This window comes from Akebia trifoliata, chromosome 6, assembly GCF_017979445.1.
Source record: "Akebia trifoliata isolate Shusen 1 chromosome 6, ASM1797944v1, whole genome shotgun sequence".
Classification (NCBI taxonomy): domain Eukaryota; kingdom Viridiplantae; phylum Streptophyta; class Magnoliopsida; order Ranunculales; family Lardizabalaceae; genus Akebia; species Akebia trifoliata.
The window spans coordinates 11,941,319-11,961,319 of record NC_141380.1 but is presented as its reverse complement, the minus strand read 5'-3'; the positions used below and the strand labels follow the sequence as shown (position 1 = coordinate 11,961,319).

At 35.8% G+C, this 20,001-nt stretch overlaps 1 protein-coding gene across 1 annotated transcript; it reads right to left on the bottom strand.

Moving 5' to 3' along the window:
* Positions 1-1,260: 1,260 nt before the first annotated feature.
* Positions 1,261-5,613, bottom strand: LOC147400236 (uncharacterized). The gene is made up of 9 exons (XM_086445854.1): positions 5,579-5,613; positions 4,280-4,529; positions 3,983-4,187; positions 3,377-3,467; positions 3,091-3,236; positions 2,747-2,990; positions 2,352-2,639; positions 2,041-2,245; positions 1,261-1,938 (listed from the first exon to the last, which is right to left on the bottom strand). Exons 2-9 carry the CDS (start codon positions 4,500-4,502, stop codon positions 1,451-1,453), a joined length of 1,890 nt encoding a protein of 629 aa, XP_086301980.1. The 5' UTR covers positions 4,503-4,529; positions 5,579-5,613; the 3' UTR covers positions 1,261-1,450.
* Positions 5,614-20,001: the final 14,388 nt, after the last annotated feature.

Genomic DNA, 20,001 nt, shown 5'->3' with positions numbered 1-20,001 from the left:
CGCGGCTATAAACTGACGTTATATATTAAAAAATATATATAATTTTTTTTAGTGAGGGATACATTACTCCGCTACTATATTAAATTTTTAAAAAAAATTTGATAAAGACAATTAATTAAATCGAAGTTTTTATATAAAATTTTTTGATCTTTTTTAGTAACGGATATATTAATCCGCTGCTATATTCAATTAAATAAAAATTAATAAAGAAAATTCAATAAACCGAAAAAAAAAAATTTTGATTTTTTTTTGTGACGGATACATTAATCTGCTACTATATTCAATTTAAAAAAAATTTATAAAAAGAACTCTCTAAACAAAAATTTTTTCATTAAAAAAAAATAATTTTTTAGTGGCGGATATAGTTTTCCGCTGCTATATGTATTGGATAAGCTAGGGTGAACTTTGGTGCGTATGCATAGGTCCCTATAGTGGCGGATACAATTATCCGTTGCAAAAAAATGCACTTGTAGAGACGGATAAAATTTTCCGCTGCAACAAATATACCTATAAAGGCGGATAAAATTATCCGCTGTTATAAATCGCCGCTGTAGATAAAAAATGTTGTAGTGAGTGGGTTAAAGGGTATTTATCCCTAATTAAATTCAAATACATATGGGTTTGTAATAGAATTGACCTTGAGTGAACCAAGGTATGAACAAAATTTATGGTTGGTTGTCAGTCACCCTTGAACCAAACAAAAATTGCAGTTGGCCGTGGGTTACCCTTGACCAAGAAAAGAATTAAGCCTAGCCAAGGTTGAGGTACGACCAAGCTTAAATTTATGCTTAGCCAAAGGTTAGGTACGATTATACTTAAATAATTTTTTTTTTTTAAATGGCTTCCACTCCTTATGATTGCTTGAAAATAGGATTTTTGAACCCTCTAGAAAATTGCCTTGGATCAAGTTATTTTTTGGAAGGTTTTTGGTGCTTTCGGGCTCGGCATAAGCAAAAATGGGGTATCTATAGGTTTCATTATGCGTAACATGTTATTTTTTTCGGTTAACAATTTATTAGAATTATAAAAAGGTAATCATGTCAAAATGATCATTATGTTTTAAAATTCTGTTTGTAACCAGAAGCTTTTAAAAATGATAAACAAACAACTTTTTCAAATTAAGATTTCAGATTCTAGATTTCAGAAAAATAGAAACTAAACTTCAGATTTCATAAGTGTTACCAAACATACCCTAAGTATAAACAACCTTCTCACAACCGACGAGAATGAACTACAAATAATAAACATTCAACAATAGTATAAGGTTCAAAATAAGAAATAATTGGGTTTTTCCCATTGTTAATTAAAATTTAACATCCATAATTAACCAACATTGTTGTCTACTGCATTGGGGCTAATTTTGCCCTAGTCAATAAAAAAATAAAAATAGGAATAAAGCTCCTATTAACTATGAAAAGAAGAGAAAACATATAGCTATTTTTTCCCAACTCTACACTGCTATAGTTGGCTTGGTCTCTAAACCAAACCCAAACGGGAATAGTGGGTCATAATGTGAGTCCCCAACATTCAATGGGAGCTGATCAACAGTCTTAAACCAAGTGCGTGAAAGCTTTCCAGTGAAACCATAGTCCCCGTATAGAACGTCGGCCACACCTTGGCCTTCACTGCCTGGGAGCCATGCAGCCACTAGAGCATCTATCTGTGATACGTAGGGTTCAATCACAACAGGTCGGCCAGAGATGACAACGACAACGCATGTGACAGACCCACAAACATTCGTGATTGTACTAGGCCCAGGTTCAGAGATAGTGAGATTCATGCTGTCACCTGCAGTCTCTGCATAAGGATGCTCACCCACAACGACAATTGCATAGGAGAAATTGTTTGTCTTCATAAAGTCTGCATCGGGATTCTCACTGTAGACAATTTCCGTGCTGGGGTCAACTGTCTTTGTGATAGCGCTAAGGATTGTAGTTCCTGTTCATCATTTAAAAGAGATTTCATGTCAATCAAATATGCCCTTTTTGTATAGGAAATGTTGGTGGAGAATGTTTGGTGTCTTACTAATAGGTAACATACCGTATGTGAGGTTATTTCCAGCGACGCCTTGCCATTCAATTGTCCAACCACCACATTGATATCCCAAATTGTTGGCATGGCTTCCAGCAATGAGTATCTTGGGCGCATTCTTGGGGAGCGGCAACAAGGGCTTGTCTGAAGATTCCCCATTCTTCAAAAGCACCAGTGATTTCCTCACAGCTTCCCTCGCCAAGTCTCTATGCGCCTGTTCAAGAAACAGGATGTACCTTCATTAGGGGTTGCTCTTCATAAACCATGAACACCATAAAAGATACACATTTATGGAGAGAAAAACCGATAAAACCACTAACCTGGCTTCCAATCTGGTCGACTAGGCTGTTGTCAGCCATGGGGTTCTCAAAGAGACCCATGCTGAACTTGACACGTAAAATTCTCTTCACAGCATCATCAATCCGGTTCATGGGAATGATGTTGTTCTTGACACTATTGGTTACATTATCCATAAATTCGGTAAGGTTGTAGGGAATCATGACCATGTCAATGCCGGCATTAATCCCAGTTTCGAGAGAGTGAGAGTAGTTAGCATGAGGTGGTGAGGTAATCCTGTCAATGCCCTGCCAATCCGAGATTACAAAACCCTGATAATTCAAGCAAAACTTGCAACAGTTAGCCATATTTTCTTTTAGTTGGAGCAATTAATAAAAGAGAATTCCGTATCTGAATGCAACTACTAAATAGCCTATACCCTGAAGCGAAGGGTGTCCTTGAGGAATCCGGTGACAAGATCACGGTTGGCATGCATCTTCTTCCCATTCCAGCTTGAATAGGAGACCATGACAGTTGAGACACCCTTGATGATTGAATTGTAGTAGGCAGGCATGTGGATACTGAACAAACCATGATTGTCAATCACAGTGTTGTTCTCATTGATGCCCTTTGTTGTGCCACCATCACCCACGAAGTGCTTTGCACAAGCCGCAACCTTTTTTCTAGACAGAATTAAGAAGATAATTGTTATGGATGAAACAAAAGTCGACTTTATCATGGAGGATTTACAGAAACAGAAACATATGTGATTAAAACTCTTACCTTCCACCAACATAAGGGACTCCCTTTTGGGAACCAGGTGGGATGTCTCCCTGTAATCCAGGTATGAGCTCTGTCATTTCTTGGACAATCTTGTGATCCTCACTATAGCTCTCGTAACACCGACCCCATCTTGGATCTCTGCAAACCTATATAGGCTCAAGAAAAATGAAAACTCAGAAAAGCAAAACGACTCAAAAGTCTAAAGTTCACCTCAACTAGAACTCATTCAAATACATCAAAAATAAAAGAATTAAAGCAATGTTTTTGGTTGGATTAGGCTATTTACCGCAATACATGGTGCAAAAGCATATGGGATGCCTGTAGCTCTAACTTCAAGAGCAGTTGCAGCACCAATTCTCTTGACAAGTTTTGGATCCCTACATGATGCCAAGTTTATATTAGTAAGTCATACTTTAGAGCATATCAAAGAAATCAAGGATAGATAAAAGAACAAAACTTTTTTTTTTTTCTTTCAAATTGCTACTATTCATCAAAGCTTTGGTTTCTTAGCTACTATTAAGGGGGAACAGAAGAAGCTGTCACAGCCCATACAATACAAATTTCACTCAGATATTTTATGATAGCTTTGTTTGAGTCAAGCACATATAATCCTAATTTTTTGTAGGTATCTTGGAGGTTTAATTAAAACAAGACTTGTATACTTAATATCTGTTTGAGAAATTGTGGTGTGTTTATGGTGTTTGTTGTCAAAATTATTGTAAAATTAAGTGTCATTGTTACATGGATACCCAAAACACCCACACAAAGAATAGGTGAACATTGAAAGCCATTGGCTAATAAGATACAGTAATTACTGCTATAGTTGATGAAATCTAGATGATAAATTGTTATATAAGAAGAATTTTCATGTAATGGGGTATTAGATACTTGCCTTGTGCATCCAAGTCCAATATTATGGGGGAATATTGTTGCCTTGTACACATTGTTATGTCCATGTACCGCGTCAATTCCATAGATCATTGGAATCCCAAGACGGCTAGATAGAGAACCATTCTGAAATTCATTCACCATCTTAACCCAATCCTTTGCTGTGGCCTGAGGACGTGGAACACTCCCTCCACCACTCAATAAACTTCCTGAAAAATTCCAAAAATCCAAGATACATCTTCAGTCCATTCTGCTTTTTTTTTTCTTGTTATAATTTTAGCTTTGTATAAAACAATCTTACCTATGGAGTAAGTTTTCATAATCTCGGGCGTTGCAACCAATCGTTCAAGCTGCGCCATCTGACCGATCTTCTCCTCTAGATTCATTCGATCCATAAGGTCCTTGATTCTATTGTTGATTGGCAATTTTGGGTCTTTGTAAGCGAAGTACTTTGCTTCTGCAATGGTTGCCCAGCTACATAAGAAGAGAAATCCCACAAGTGGGATCATATTTCCTCTGTCCATCTCCTGTTGTTTGATGTTTCTGAAATCCTGAGAAAGAGCAGAAGCTACAGAATCAAAAGATGGGTTAAAGGATTACAAATGAAATCTAAAATAAAAACGTTTGAATAACTAGAAGAGAAATAGAAGCTCAAAAAGCTTGAGAAGAATCAAGAAAAGAATCACAGGTTACTCAATCCATTTAATCTAAACTAAGAATATTGAAAACTTAAACATAAAGATCAAATATTACATCGACAAAGATTAAAAAGAACCACAAAACAGAACCAAAATTTGAAATTTTAAAGGAATATTTACAAAAACATGATGACCTTTTGACAAATTTACAATTCCGGCTCAGCATTCATTTTAATTACTATAACGTGAACGATAACGAATTTGGAGATTTTAAAGTGACTATTTCACAGGTTCAGTTTTCACTATAAAACCTCCAAATTCGTTACCATTCACATTTTGGTAATTAAAATGGAAAGTGAGCCGGAATCCTAAATTCGTCAAATTCAGCTACTGAAATGGTAATTCACTTAATTTTAAAATCTAGAAAGCAATATAGATTGATCAATCTATTTAAGCTAAGAACACTGAAAACTAGAAGATTAATCTCCCTCCCTATAACCATAAAAATCCGGGAACAAAAAACAAAGATTTTCTTGGATAAAGACCACAAAACAGCACCAAAATTTTCAGTTTAAAAAAGGTGAAGATTAATATCTATAACCATAAGAATGCAGAGAACAAAAAAAAATTTCGAATCTTTCACACACGAAGATTAAAAAAACTCTAAACAGCACCAGACTTATTTACAATTTTAAAAGCTAAAAAGCACAGATTGATCACTGATCAGTCCATTTCCATTTAAGCTAAGAACACTGAAAACTTAAAGATTAATCTTTGTAACAAAAAAGTTCAGAAAGAAAAACAACATCTTTCATGTATAAAAATCAATGTAGAACTCAAAATTTCATTCTTTTAATAACAGAAATCAAAGAAAATCATTTGACATTGATCATGAAAACTAATATAAGATCGAAAAACTCATCTAAAGATTGAAAATTTTCAAAAAGAAAGAGAGAACTTACAAACACTATGAAGTTCTTCGAATAATTGAGAGAGAGAGAGAGAGAGAGATTTGTTGAGTAAGAATTGTAGGGATATGGGTTGTATTTATAGATTTCAGGTAATTTTTCAAACAACATTTGAACAAATCATGGAATGGTATTTTGACTAACGGTTGAAATTATCAATTTGTGTCTGATTAAGAAAGAAATATATATATCTATTTTCGAGTATAGACTATAGAGATGTTCGCTGGTTAGAAAACAAAATTGGCGCTTTTAAAGGAGTCTTTATCTAAAATTCTAAATTTTGAGAACCAAACTCCAACAGGTCTATAAAACTCTATATTTAGAGATGAAGATGTCTGAACCTAACTCTAACCGATCTCTATTTTAGACAAACCACCTCTAAATCCAAATCACTGTCCGCGTCTCCAATTCAAAATGGGTATCTTTTCTAAATTTAGAGATGATGCTTACTTTCAAACGGATCTAAACTCCAACCGCCCCCATCGCTAAAATACTACTCATTCTCTTAAAATAAATAAATAAATAATAACAACTAAGAAAATTGTTATTTGCACCCCAAATTCCTTACTACACCCCAATTAAAATAAATAAGCTGTTATTGGCACCCCAACTTTACTTGTTACACCCCAATTTCATAAATTATTTAAGAGTCGTGAAAAACGATCTATGATTTTGCGCTCTTACCACATCAATAGAGTACAAACCGAGTGAAAAAAATTGAATTTGTAAATCATCAACCATTAGTTAAGTCACCTCAATTAATTAAAACACACTATTCAAGCATTTCAAAAGTTTGGCTCACATTATAATCTCAACATTAAAACTCGTTCAAACATTTCCATAGTTGTTTATGATTATGATTAGGCTCATATAGAATCCTAAACCCAAAAAGTAGAATATCAAGAAAACAAAAAAAAAGACAGAACTTTTATTGGTACCCTAACTTTTATTTATTCTCAATCATTTGTTAAATTTTAAAGTTAATTTTCTTGAGGTCCTATTTTATTTTCTTATTTTATGTTGAGGGTTGCAGTGAAAGTATTTATGTGATTTTGTATGGGCCCTACTGAAAGCGCCTTCTATTCGCAGGGCGTGCGGATCCGCTTTTAATTTTGAGGTTTGGGAGTTGCCACCTAGTTATTATGGTCTAAGAATCGAGCATTGACTCAAAATGGATAAAAACAACTAATCTACAAAAAGAAACTAAGTATAGGGATCACGTTACGAGGTTGGAAGGTGTTAGGCACCAACCTCACCTGACAAACGCCGGTCTCTACTATTTTCCAAAAAAAAATTACATTACTAAAAAACTTAAAACAAATAAATAAAATAAATATAAAAAAAAAATGTGCTTAGATGTTTGCGAAGATTTGTTCCCTCAAATCTGGTGGAAAGATTCCTCGTATGAGATTCCTTGCCTCATTTCCATCATTGAATCCGCTTCTGATCTCTAAGATAAAGTATTTGCTTCTTAGATCTGAGAGTATGTTTGATTGCACATGGAAAATAGGGTGGAAAATCAATTTTCATGGAAAATGACATTTTTCAAGTGTTTGATTGCACATGGAAATGAAAATTCATTTTCCACCCCATTCAAAAAGTCCACTAAATCATGGATTTCACTTTTCCACCCATATGGGTGGGAAAATGAAATCCACCTATATTTTCCATCCTCAATTCTTGCTTACCACCACTAGCACCATTCACTAACCTCGTCGTCGTCGTCATCGCCGTCGTCACCATCGTTATCGCCGTCGTCTTCAATTCCGTCTCCGACCACTTTCTCTTTCTCTTCTTTTTCTCCTTCTTCTCCATCCCTCACCTCCTCCGCCACCGCCACCACCACCACCACATTCTCCCTCCATCTTCCTTACTTACCTCCGTCACCGCCATCGTCGTCGTCTTCACCACCATCGTCGTCGTCGCCGTCGCCGCCGCCACTTTCGTCGCCACATCCTCCCCCCTCCCTCTTCCTTGTCATCTTCTTCTTCCTCTCCCCTTCCTCTCATCTTCTTCTTCCTTCTCCTCTTCTTTTTTCTCATATTTTTTCATGATTTTATCCAAGTGGAATCAAACAATGGAATTTTATTTTCCAACCCTACCTATTTTTCACAACTAATTTTTCATGGATTTCAAATTCTATGGAAAGTGACTTTCCATGCAATCAAACATACCCTGAGTGTTTTCTAATTTTTTGATAGATTTCTAGGTGTTTTTTAAGAGTCTTTGGGTATTTTTTGAGCAAAAGTTAGGGTTTGGATGACAGTTAAAGGGTTAGGGCTTCAAAATCAGGGTTTTGGGAAGGTTAAGGAGGCTTTTTGACCTGTTTTTTCTATGATTTTTTTTACCTGCGAAATTGGGTTGTGGAGGCTCTCTATTTATAGAGTTTTTTTTTTTTGGGTAGAGTTAGTGTTTGATTAGGTTTCTTTTAAGGTTTTAATTAGGATTTTGATTTTAGTCTTATGAGATTGACTTAGTCTTTTTAGATTAGGGTTTTGACTTTAGTCTTATGAGATTGACTTAGTATTTTTAGATTAGGGTTTTGACTTAAGTCTTATAAGATTGACTTGATCTTTTTAGATTAGGGTTTTGACTTACGTCTTATGAGATTGACTTAGTTTCTTTAGACTAAGGTTTTAATTAGAGTTTGACTTAAGTCTTATAAGATTGACTTGGTTTACATTTTTAAATTAATTTTATTAAGCTTTTACTTTACGTTAATTAATATTTTATTTATTAATTTAGAAATTAAAAATTTTAAAAATTGAAAAATTATCGTTTTGCCCCCCAAGAGAATTTTTGTGTTTCAAGTCGATTTTTGATGTTCCGAAATGTTTTAGAATCGATTTTTTGTAAGGAATTCAATAAGATTATTGATTTGTATCATTTAGAAAAAATTTTGTCGTGAAATGATTATCAACCCTTATGAGGGGTATTTTCATAATTTTATCGAATTTTGTGAAAATTGACGAAATGATTTATTTGATTTCAATTTGTTGTTTTATGTATTTGAAAGGATTTTCCTAAGCGTACTGTGGGCTTTAGGGATGTTTTGATGTTAGGGGTATTTTAGTTATTTGGTCATTTTTAGTGATTTTTATCATAAAACTTCTTTTTGTCTGCAAGATAATGATTTCTATGTTTTTGGGGTTATATTTCCCTAACGTAGTGTGGTTTCTATAGTTTTGTTAGTTTGAGATACCTCATCTGAATTTTTGAAAACATATTTAGTAACAAATAAAGCATTGGAATAATCATCCATCATTAGGAATTGTCGCGATCGGATTGATGAGTTGATTAATCAAGCAAATGCAAAAATGAGTACAGATGCCCCTCTTTGCCAGAGGGTTGAAGCGAACTAAATAGCAAATCTATTTTGGTAGATAGTGCGATATCTGAATGCCAAAGCTAATGATAGTTCATTTTGCAGCCTGATTTAGCAATTCGTCGAGGCATTCGGATCCTTGAGGGTAAATCTATCCTCGAACTAAAAGTTGTTTAGTCCTCGAGCTTGAACTCTCACTAACATTGTCAGATCCTTAAATTTTAGAAAATTCTCCGTGACTAATGCAAAAGTGCACATGTGTGCAATAGTGTGATAATTACTGAGTATTCTATCGGATCATTAGGAATAAACTCTCTTCAATTAAAAAAGCATGTCAAGTCCTAGAGATCTAGTCTTACTGACAATGATGATTCAAATTGAAATGCAAATACACAGTAAAGACAATCACACAATATTGAATTATGGTAAGTTTGAATAACGAGATAGGTAATGTAGAAACTTCATTAAATCCTATAGAAATTCTTTTTCAAAGTCTGAAAAAATTTAAATCTCGTTTATTGAACTCTAGTTAAGGTTTACAGGAACTTAAACAATCATGTCAATTTATTCTATGATTCAAAAAGTTGGAGTCTTGTTTCTCAGACTTGAACTTAGGTTTGTAGGCACTTTAAGAAACCTACTCATTCTATGATTCAAAAAGTTAGAGACTCGCTTCTCGGACTCGAACTTAGGTTTGTAAGCACTTCAAAAAGCCTACTCATTTTATGATTCAAAAAGTTGGAATCTTGTTTCTCGTACTCGAACTTAGGTTTGTAGGTCTAGACACCCCATTTTTGCACTCGCCTGATTAATCAACTCGTCAACCCGATCGCAATGGTTCCCAATGATGGATGTCTATTCCAATGCTTTATTTTATTATCAGATATGTTTCAAAAATCCGGATAAGGTATCTCGAACTAACAAAACTTAGAAACCACGTTACGCTAGGAAAATACGACCCCAGAAACATAGAAATTATCATTTTGCAGACAAAAAGAAGCTTCACAATAAAAATCACTAAAAATGACCAAATTACCAAAATACACCTAACATCAAAACAACCCTAGAGCCTATGTTACGATTAGGAAAACTCATTCAAACACATAAAATAACAAATCGAAACCAAATAAATCACTTCGTCAATTTTCATAGAATTTGATAAAATTATGAAAATGCCCCTCATAAAGTTCACGACCATTTCATACAAAAAACTTCATAAATGACAAAAACCAATATTTTCATCGAATTCCTTATGAAAAACTGATTCCAAAACATCCTGAAACGTTGAAAAATGAGTTAAAACTTAAAAAATCCTTTCTAAGGGCAAAACGATAATTTTACACTTTTAATAATTAAAAATTTTAAAATTAATAAATAAACCATTAAATAATGTCCAATGAAATATTAATAAAATTAATTTAAAAATTTTAACCAAAAAATCGATCAATCAGGCTTTCAGGCAAAATTATTGATGGTTGCCAGGATATTTATTCAAGGACCCCTTCATCTAGGGGTCCAAAGAATTAAAGATATAATAAAAGGGATTTCCAAAAAATTAAAGTCAATCAAGTAAGATTAAATTCAACCTTAAAGTCAATCAAGTAAGACTAAAGTCAAGATATTAAAAGCCAACCAAGAAAGACTAAAGTCAAAGTATTAAAGTCAATCTCATAAGACTAAAGTCAAAACCCTAAATCAAAACCCTAAGTCAAAACCCTAAGTCAAAACCCTAAATCAAAACCCTAATCTAAACTAATTAAGTCAATCTCATAAGACTAAAGTCAAAATCCTAAAAACCCTAAAGATTAAGTCAATCTTATAAGACCAAAGTCAAAACCCTAATTAAAACTCTAAAAGAAACCCTAATCAAACCCTAATGCTTCTAAAAAACTTTATAAATAGGAGCCTTCACACCCTATTTTCGTATCCAAGAAAAAATCCTAAGAAAAGTAGGTGAAGAAGCCTCCACAACCTCTCCAACATCCTAATTTTGGAGCCCCAACTCCTTACCTAACACCCTTACTTCGATTTTAACCTAAAAAACACCTAGAAACCTCTCAAAAACACCCCAAAAATCCACAAAAAATTCGAAGCACCCAAATCTAAGAAGGAGATACCTTACCTCAAAGATCAGAAATCAGATCCGGAGACAGAACGAAGCAAGGAGTACGATACAAGGAGCAGTTTCACCAGATCTGAGGGAATAGCACCTTTGTAGATCGAAGGTAAGATTTTCGTTATTTTTTATCTAGGTTTTGTCATTAGAGATGTAGTTTTATTTGGGATAAGTAGAGACCGGCATTGGTCGGGCGGGGTTGGTGTCTAACACCTTCCAACCCCGTAATATAATCCCCGGATTCGAATTTTCTGTAGTAGATTAATTTTTTATCCGTTTTAGAGTCAGTTTAGTTCCTAGACCGTAATAACTAGGTGGCGACTCCCAAACCTTAAGGGCCAAAAGCGGAACCGCGCACCCAGTGGATCGAGGGCGTTTTCAGTGACGACTCCACTGGGGACATTGAGGATCAAACTTGAAAAACCTCAAGTATGGAAACATCGCTAAAATGACTTAGAATGTTTTTATTTGTTTATTTATTTATTTATTTATTTATTTATTTGTGTTATCTATCAGTTTGTTCATTATGATATTTGCATCTTTGTTTTTGTTATTTTTTAATTCAATTATTGAGCATGTTTTTTTTTTTTTTTTTTTTTTTTTTTTAAATATTTGGCTTCGACATATCATTATTGTGAGTTAATCAAGGGTCATCTAAGGTGATCCTAAATAATGAAGGATTTTGGAATGATTGGTTGATTGTTGGACTGAAAGCGCCCTCGATCCGCGGGGTGCGCGGATCCACTTTTGACCCTTGAGGTTTGGGAGTCGCCACCTAGTTGTTAAGGTCTAGGAACCAAACTGACTCTAAAAAAGATAAACTAATCTATGAAAGAGAAAAAGAGTCCGGGATCATGTTACGGGGTTGGAAGGTGTTAGGCACCAACCCCGCCCGGCCAAAATCGATCTCTACTAACTGCCCAAATATATCACATTGCTAACAACCTAGATAAAAATAAAAAAATTACATACCTTTCCGATAGCAAGGATTTTGTTCCTTCAGATCTGACAAAAAGAGTTCCTTGTACTATACTCCTTTGCTTCGTTTTGTCTCCAGATTTGACTTCGGATCTCCTAGATCAAGGTATCTCCTTGTTTTTGGATCTGAACTCTTCAAGTTTGTTGCGGATTTAGGAGTGTTTTTGGAGGGATTTTAGGCGTTTTCTAGACTAAAATTGAAGGAGGGATGTTAGGTAAGGAGTTGGGACTCCAAAACTAGGGTTTATGGGGGGCTAGGAGAGCTTCTAGACCTACTTCTCTTAGGGTTTATGATTTGATACGAAAATAGGGTGTGAGCACCTCTATTTATAGATATTTTTAGGGGTTGATTTAGATAGAGTTAGTGTTTAATTAGAGTTCTTTTAATTAGAGTTGTGTTTTAGTTAGACTTGTTTTAGGTAGAATTATGTTTTAATTAGAATTATTTTAGGTAGAATTGTTTTTTAGTTAGAACTCTATTAGATAGAGTTAATATTTAATTAGAACTCTATTATGACTTTTGGTCTTATTTGATTGACTTTTAATGTTTTGACTTCAGTCTTAATTGATTGACTTTTAATATCTTGACTTCAGTCTTGCTTAATTGACTTTAATTTTGACTTCAGTCTCACTTGATTGACTTTAATACCTTGACTTCAGTCTTGCTTGATTTACTTTTAATTTTTGGAGAACCCCCCTCTAAAATATCTTTAATTCTTTGGACCCCCAAATGGAGGGGTCCTTAAAGAAATATCCCACGAACCCTCAACAATTTTACCCGAAAGTCTGATTGATCGATTTTTTAATTCAAAATTTTAAATTAATTTCATCAATATTTCAGTTTAATTATTTAATGTTTTATTTATTAATTTTAAATTTTTTAATTATGAAAATTGTGAAATTACCATTTTACCCCCAGAGAGGACTTTTCACGTTTTAAGTCGATTTTTAATGTTCCAGGATATTTTAGAATCGATTTTTCGTAAAGAATTCAATGAAAATATTAGTTTGTGTTATTTGTGAAGTTTTTTGTGTGAAATGATCATGAACTTTATGAGGGGCATTTTCATAATTTTGTCAAATTCTGTTAAAATTGGTGAAATAATTTATTTGGTTCCGATTTGTTATTTTATGTGTTTGAGAGAGTTTTCCTAAGCGTAACGTAGGCTCTAGGGTTGTTTTGATGTTAGGGGTATTTTAGTAATTTGGTCATTTTTAGTGATTTTTATCGTGAAGCTTCTTTTTTATTTGTAAGATGATGATTTCTATATTTCTAAGGTCGTATTTTCCTAGCGTAACGTGGTTTCTAAGGTTTTGTCAGTTCGAGATACCTCATCCGGATTTCTGAAACATATCTGGTAACAAAATAAAGCAATGGAATACACATCCATCATTGGGAATCATTGCGATCAGGTTGACAAGTTGATTAATCAGGCGAGTGCAAAAATGGGGTGTCTACAGATGCCCCTCTTTGGTAGAGGGTTGAAGCAAACTAGATAGCAAATCTATTTTTGTAGATAGTGCGATATCTGAATGCCAAAGCTAGTGACAGTTCAATTTGCATCCTGATTTAGCAATTCGTCAAGGCGTTGGGATCCTTGAGCGTAAAACTCTCCCCGAACTAGAAAAATGTCAGGTCCTTGAGCGCGAGCTCTCACTGGCAGTGTCAGATCCTTGAATTTTAGAAAATTCTCCTTGACTGATGTAACAACTGTGCAAGTGTGTGGGCTCAAAATCTGAGATAGATTTCAAAGAGTTTGAATTGGAAATGAGTCAAAAATGAAGTAAATTTAAACTGAGCATAAACTGAGCATAAATCCAAGAAAACTCTTAGCGGTATCTGAGCATAATTTCGAGAAAACCCTCGGCGGTAACTGAGCATAGTTCCGAGAAAACCCTCGACGGCATCTGGGCATAATTCCAAGAAAACCCTTGGCGGTATCTGAGCATAGTTTCAAGAAAACACTTGGCGGCATCTGAGCATAGTTCCAAGAAAACCCTTGGCGGCATCTGAGCATAGTTTTAAGAAAACACTTGGCGGCATCCGAGCATAGTTCCAAGAAAACCCTCGGCGGCATCTGAGCATAATTCCAAGAAACCCTTGGCGGCATCTGAGCATAGTTCCGAGAAAACCCTCGGCGGCATCTGAGCATAGTTCCAAGAAAACCCTTGGCGGCATCTGAGCATAGTTCCGAGAAAACCCTCGGCGGCATCTGAGCATAATTCCAAGAAAATCCTTGGCGGCATCTGAGCATAGTTCCGAGAAAACCCTCGGCAGCATTTGAGCATAATTCCAAGAAAACCCTTGGCGGCATCTGAGCATAATTCCGAGAAAACCCTCGGCGGCATCGGAGCATAATTCCAAGAAAACCCTTAGCGGCATCTGAGCATAGTCCCGAGAAAATCCTCGGCGGCATCTGAGCATAATTCCAAGAAAACCCTTGGCGGCATCTGAGCATAGTTCCGAGAAAACCCTCGGCGGCATCTGAGCATAATTCCCAGAAAACCCTTGGCGGCATCTGAGCATAATTCCAAGAAAACCCTTGGCAGCATCTGAGCATAGTTCCGAGAAAACCCTCGGCGGCATCTGAGCATAATTCCAAGAAAACCCTTGGTGGCATCTGAGCATAATTCCAAGAAAACCATTGGCGGCATCTGAGCATAGTTTCGAGAAAACCCTCGGCGGCATCTGAGCAAAATCCAAGATAACCCTTGGCGGCAACTGAGCAAAATCCAAGATAACCCTTGGCGGAAACTGAGCAAAATCCAAGATAACCCTTGGCGGCAACTAAACAAAATCCAAGTTAACCCTTGACGGCAACTGATGGCAACTGAGCAAAATCCAAGATAACCCTTGGCGGTAACTGAGCAAAATCCAAGTTAACCCTTGGCGGCAACTGAACAAAATCCAAGATAACCCTTGGCGGAGACTGAGTAAAATCCAAGATAACCCTTGGCGGAAACTGAGTAAAATCCAAGATAACCCTTGGCGGCAACTAAGCAAAATCCAAGTTAACCCTTGGCGGAGACTAAGCAAAATTCAAGATAACCCTTGGCGGCAACTGAGCAAAATCCAAGATAACCCTTGGCGGAGACTGAGCAAAATCCAAGATAACCCTTGGCGGCAACTGAGCAAAATCCAAGATAACCCTTGGCAGAGACTGAGCAAAATCCAAGATAACCCTTGGCGGCAACTGAGCAAAATCCAAGATAACCCTTGGCGGCAACTGAGCAAAATCCAAGATAACCCTTGGCGGAGACTGAGCAAAATCCAAGATAACCCTTGGCGGCAACTGAGCAAAATCCAAGATAACCCTTGGCGGAGACTGAGCAAAATCCAAGATAACCCTTGGCGGCAACTGAGCAAAATCCAAGATAACCCTTGGCGAAAACTGAACAAAATCCAAGGTAACCCTTGGTGGCAACTGAGGAAAATCCAAGTTAACCCTTGGCGGAAACTGAGCAAAATCCAAGATAACCCTTGGCGGCAACTGAGCAAAATCCAAGTTAACCTTTGGCGACAACTGAGCAAAATTGGCAAAGGAATGAAGGACTTTTGGGAAAGAAATAATGAATTTGGAAATGACTGATCATAGTGAATTGAATAAATCTGGAAGATACTGAATCTGGAAGAGAAATGTTCGAATCCAGGAATGATTGGATCTGGGAATACCATATTAGTTGATCTCTAGACACAGTCAAATGTGAGATCCGAAGTGCTTTTGTTTGAACCTCAAGGATTTATCCAAAAGTTTTATGAATTTAAAACCTGAGTTTTTATTTCTTTTGAACCTTAAGAGTTTTTTGAAGAACTGTTATCAAGAGGGTAACCTTAAGTTTGAGGTTTTTAGGATTAACATTGCTCCAAAAATAAAATGTCCCTAGTTTGACAATAAACATGGCATTGAAAATAATTGAACACATCATTAAAAAATGCCCCTGGTATAAGGAGGGAAATTACATAATTTAGAGAAAAAGAAAAATGCCCTTGTATGAAGGTTTGAAATATTTGATTACCACAAGTGCAATAAAGATCCAACTTTTAATTTTGATTAATTTTATTGAAGATTTTGAGTTAGGCTCAAAAGAACAAAATATTTCCTTTTGAGACTCATCCTAGAATTCACCCTTCTCTCCATTGGTTCACTTAGGGGAGTCAAAATTTTCAGATCGATCGTAGACAAGATACTTGTGGCTTCTGAGTCTATGCCTGATTTAAGCTAAGTATTGAACTCGATTATTCGGACTTCTGATGTTTCAGCTCGGACCGCTCTCAGCTTGGGATTTTCTTCTGTTTTTCTTTGTTGCTCTAACTTTTGCCTAGATCACCTTTTCAAGTTTTCAATCTAGCGAGCTTGCTCTAACTTTTGCCTAGATCGCCTTTTTAGGTTTTCGATCTAGTGAGCTTTTTCTTTTTTTTCTTGGCTCTGATTGTTGTCAAAGTTGTCCTTTCAGATTTTCAACCTTGCGAGCTTGCCTTAATTTTTGCCTGAGTCACCCTTTTCGGGTTTTCAACTTAGAAGGTTTTTTCATTTTTTTATCTTTTTCTTCTCCTTTGAACTTCTAGAATTTACTGTCTGATCATGCTTTACCACCCTCCTTGACTTTTCACACGGTACTTAGGAGGACTTTTATAGGTAGACTTAGGACTGGGTATATAAAAAGAAAAGGATTTTGAGGCTCAAAAACCCAAATGCCCCTTGTGTGGCATTTCCTTTTAAATTATTTCTTTTTCTTTAAATTTTCTTCCCCATTTTGAATTTCTTTTTCTTTTGAATTTTTTTCATTTCTTATTATGTGGGAAAATAGATTTTTTTTACTGATGTGGTCGGGCCTAAAGTAACTTCTCAGGTTGCCTATGCACCCTAGAATTTTGGGATCAGACCAAAACGTAGTTCGAAACTTCCCTCCCCTAGGTTAGGTGATCAAGCTAAGAAATACAAGGCACAATATATTTTTTTTGAAAAGGCTGCAAAGGGCTGAGAAAGGAGATAATGAACTGGCTAGTAGGAGAATTAATTCGGCCAAAGATGGCCTCCTTAAATGTAGTACCGTTTGATTTGGTCAAGGTTGGTTGGTTCTGGTAATTCGATTTCATTATGATCTTGAAGTCTGACAGTTTTTTTCGGATAATATTTCATTGACGATGAACAGATCCCCCCAATTTGGTTTGAACTTCTCTCTAGGGTCAAAGATAAGTGCTCAATTATCTTTGAGTACTAAATCCCCAACTTGTAACTGACGGGCCTTGATCTTTTTGTCAAACGCACGGGCAACTCTTCTTTGATAAACTTGCATGTGAACAAAGCTCTTAGTCATTTTTCTTCGATCAAACTTAATTCTTCATACCGTTGACGAACCCAATCTACTTCTGACAATTAACTTTCCTTGAAGGCCTTGAGATACGGGATTTACATTTCAACTGGTAAGATTGCTTCCATATCATACACTAAGGAGTAGGGAGTAGCTCCAGTAGAGGATCGAATTGAAGTTCGATATGCCCATAGTGCAAATGGCAGTTTTTCAGACCAATCTCGATGTGATTGACACATTTTCCTAATGATAGTCTTAAGATTCTTATTAGCTGCTTCGACTGCTCCATTAGTCTGAGGGCGGTAAGGAGATGATTTGTGGTGTGAGATTTTGAACTTTGAACGCAAAGTAATAACCTCAGCTTTGAAATGTGACCCGTTATCAGAAATCAGTTCTGAAGGTATCCCCGTATCGATTGATAATATGTGATTTGCAACTCAAGATGTAGTAAGGATAGCACTGATACATTTTATAATATCTTCTTTGATTCCATTGGTATAGACGAGTAACTATTTCATTTTGAATAACACCCAAGCTTGCACTTAACATATCCTCATAGGCCCATGCGAACAAGTCTTTTGAAATTTCTGAGAAAATTCATTATCCCCTGGTGTTCCTCTAGAGATAAGATGGTTTCTATTTGAATCTCTTTAGGAATTTATTTCTGTTCCGAGGTCTATTCCCATACCATCTTCCCCAAACGGCTTAAGATTTGAGTTCGTCATGCTCATTAGGTTGTAGAGTTAACACAATCCGATTAGCCTCAATCCATAAATCTGATTGATTCAAGATTTGGAGCAAAAAATCAGATCTTGAGTATAGGAAGTTTTCTTTTAGAAATTCCCATCGGCTATAAGCAAAATCTGCATTTTTCGATTTCAAACTCGGACCACGAACTGATGTACTTTGTTTTTTGAATCTGTAACTTGGAAGACCTCATGATCATTAAATCAAATGTGGAAGAAACTGTGGCCTTTAGAGTTTATGGAGAGTTTTTCCACTGCAATCTCAAGCTTTAATGGGTCATTAATGGCAGCGGTTAAATTGTTTTAAAAAAAAAATCCGATTTTGGAAATCACAAGAGGAGGATTCACAAGCGGGATGTAATTGAGTTCTCTCTCCTTTTCCATTTTCTAGTGGTTAAGTTTTTCTTTGCAACCGAAATTCATCGCTACGCTTCGGGTTTTTGGTTCGGTTGGAGCATGTTTTGAAAAATAATTTTCGATTTTAATGGTTGTTTGATTCAGAAAGTTTAAGTTTTAATGTGTTTATCTAATAAGTTTTTTCGAGATTTCAGGTCTTAAAATATTGAAGATTGAGAGAAAATTACAGATTATAGTGGAATCACATATTTTGAAATCAGTTTTGTGAGTCCCGGTTTAGTTGTACGATTCGTGCTCCAAAGGGGAACATTGCTTGAAGTTGATTTTTGAGCTGATTGGTTTAAATCGATCTCGATGAGATTGATAATTGGTTGGGGCAACCGGCCACTTCTTTTCCAATTTTTTAAAAAAAAAAAAATAAAAAATAAAAAATAAAACGTGATATCACGTGTTGGGTAGATGAAATCTCGCACATCTGTTTTATGTGATTTACCTATAAGATCATGGATGTTTGCCAAATATGGCAAAAATAAAAGGACTAATTAGCAGCCTACTCTATGATTAGATAGAGAACAATTTTAGTTTCTATGGGAGTTGTTATTGACACACCAATTTTTTTTTATGTCACTTTAATCATAGTAATTATTTAATGATTTACGTGGAAATTTGGGTGACACTAGCAAAAGATGATGTGTCAATAACGATCTACTTATGGGTTAAATTTTAGGATTTTTTTTATAAAAAAAAAAAAAGGGAGGGGGGTTATTTGATTTTAGATCTCCATGCTAGCGATTATCCATTGATCCTCGATCCAAGGTGCTTTAAAATTCTGAATTATTTTGGACCGTCTAAAATTACCCTTAATTGAAATACATGAATAAATATTTCGGATTAAATGTTTGCTTCTAACATGGATATATGCTTGATATGTTTATTTTTAATCATGTGATTCGAATAGTGTTGATCTTGATTAAGTATTCATGTGATTGAGATAGTGTTTATTTCGATTAAATATTCATGCAACTCATGTTATAATGATTGGTTTGATTGGACCCATTTGTTTGAAAAAGGCCCCGGGCACACCCCACCCTGCTTTGCACACACCACATGCATGTTTACTGTTTTGCACACTTACACGTCCTATATAGCCAACGTGGCACTAGTGCGTGGCTCGGTCTCTTTGGAGATGCGACGTCATTCATGAAAACCACAACTCCAGTCACGTGCCTTAGGGTATATCAAACTAGGTCATCAATACCGTCTGATCAGGTGATTCTGAAAAGTATATTGATGCACCCAGGCTGGAGCGACCTGAGCCTTTGACCTATTGTAAGCCACACAGTCACATGTCCCGATTGCCAACGTAGTACTAGTACGTGGTCGGTCCCCTCGTGGGATGCCAAACCATTTATAAAAGCTACAACTCTTGACTCGTACCCGTAGGTATAAAAGATAATCTAAGTATATCAATTTCACTTCTTGGTCAAAACTGATGCCTAAGCGAGATCTTGCCCCGCTGTACCCTACTGTACGAGGGGGATAGACTACGTCTATTCTAGACGAGAGGTATTTAAGTAGGTTG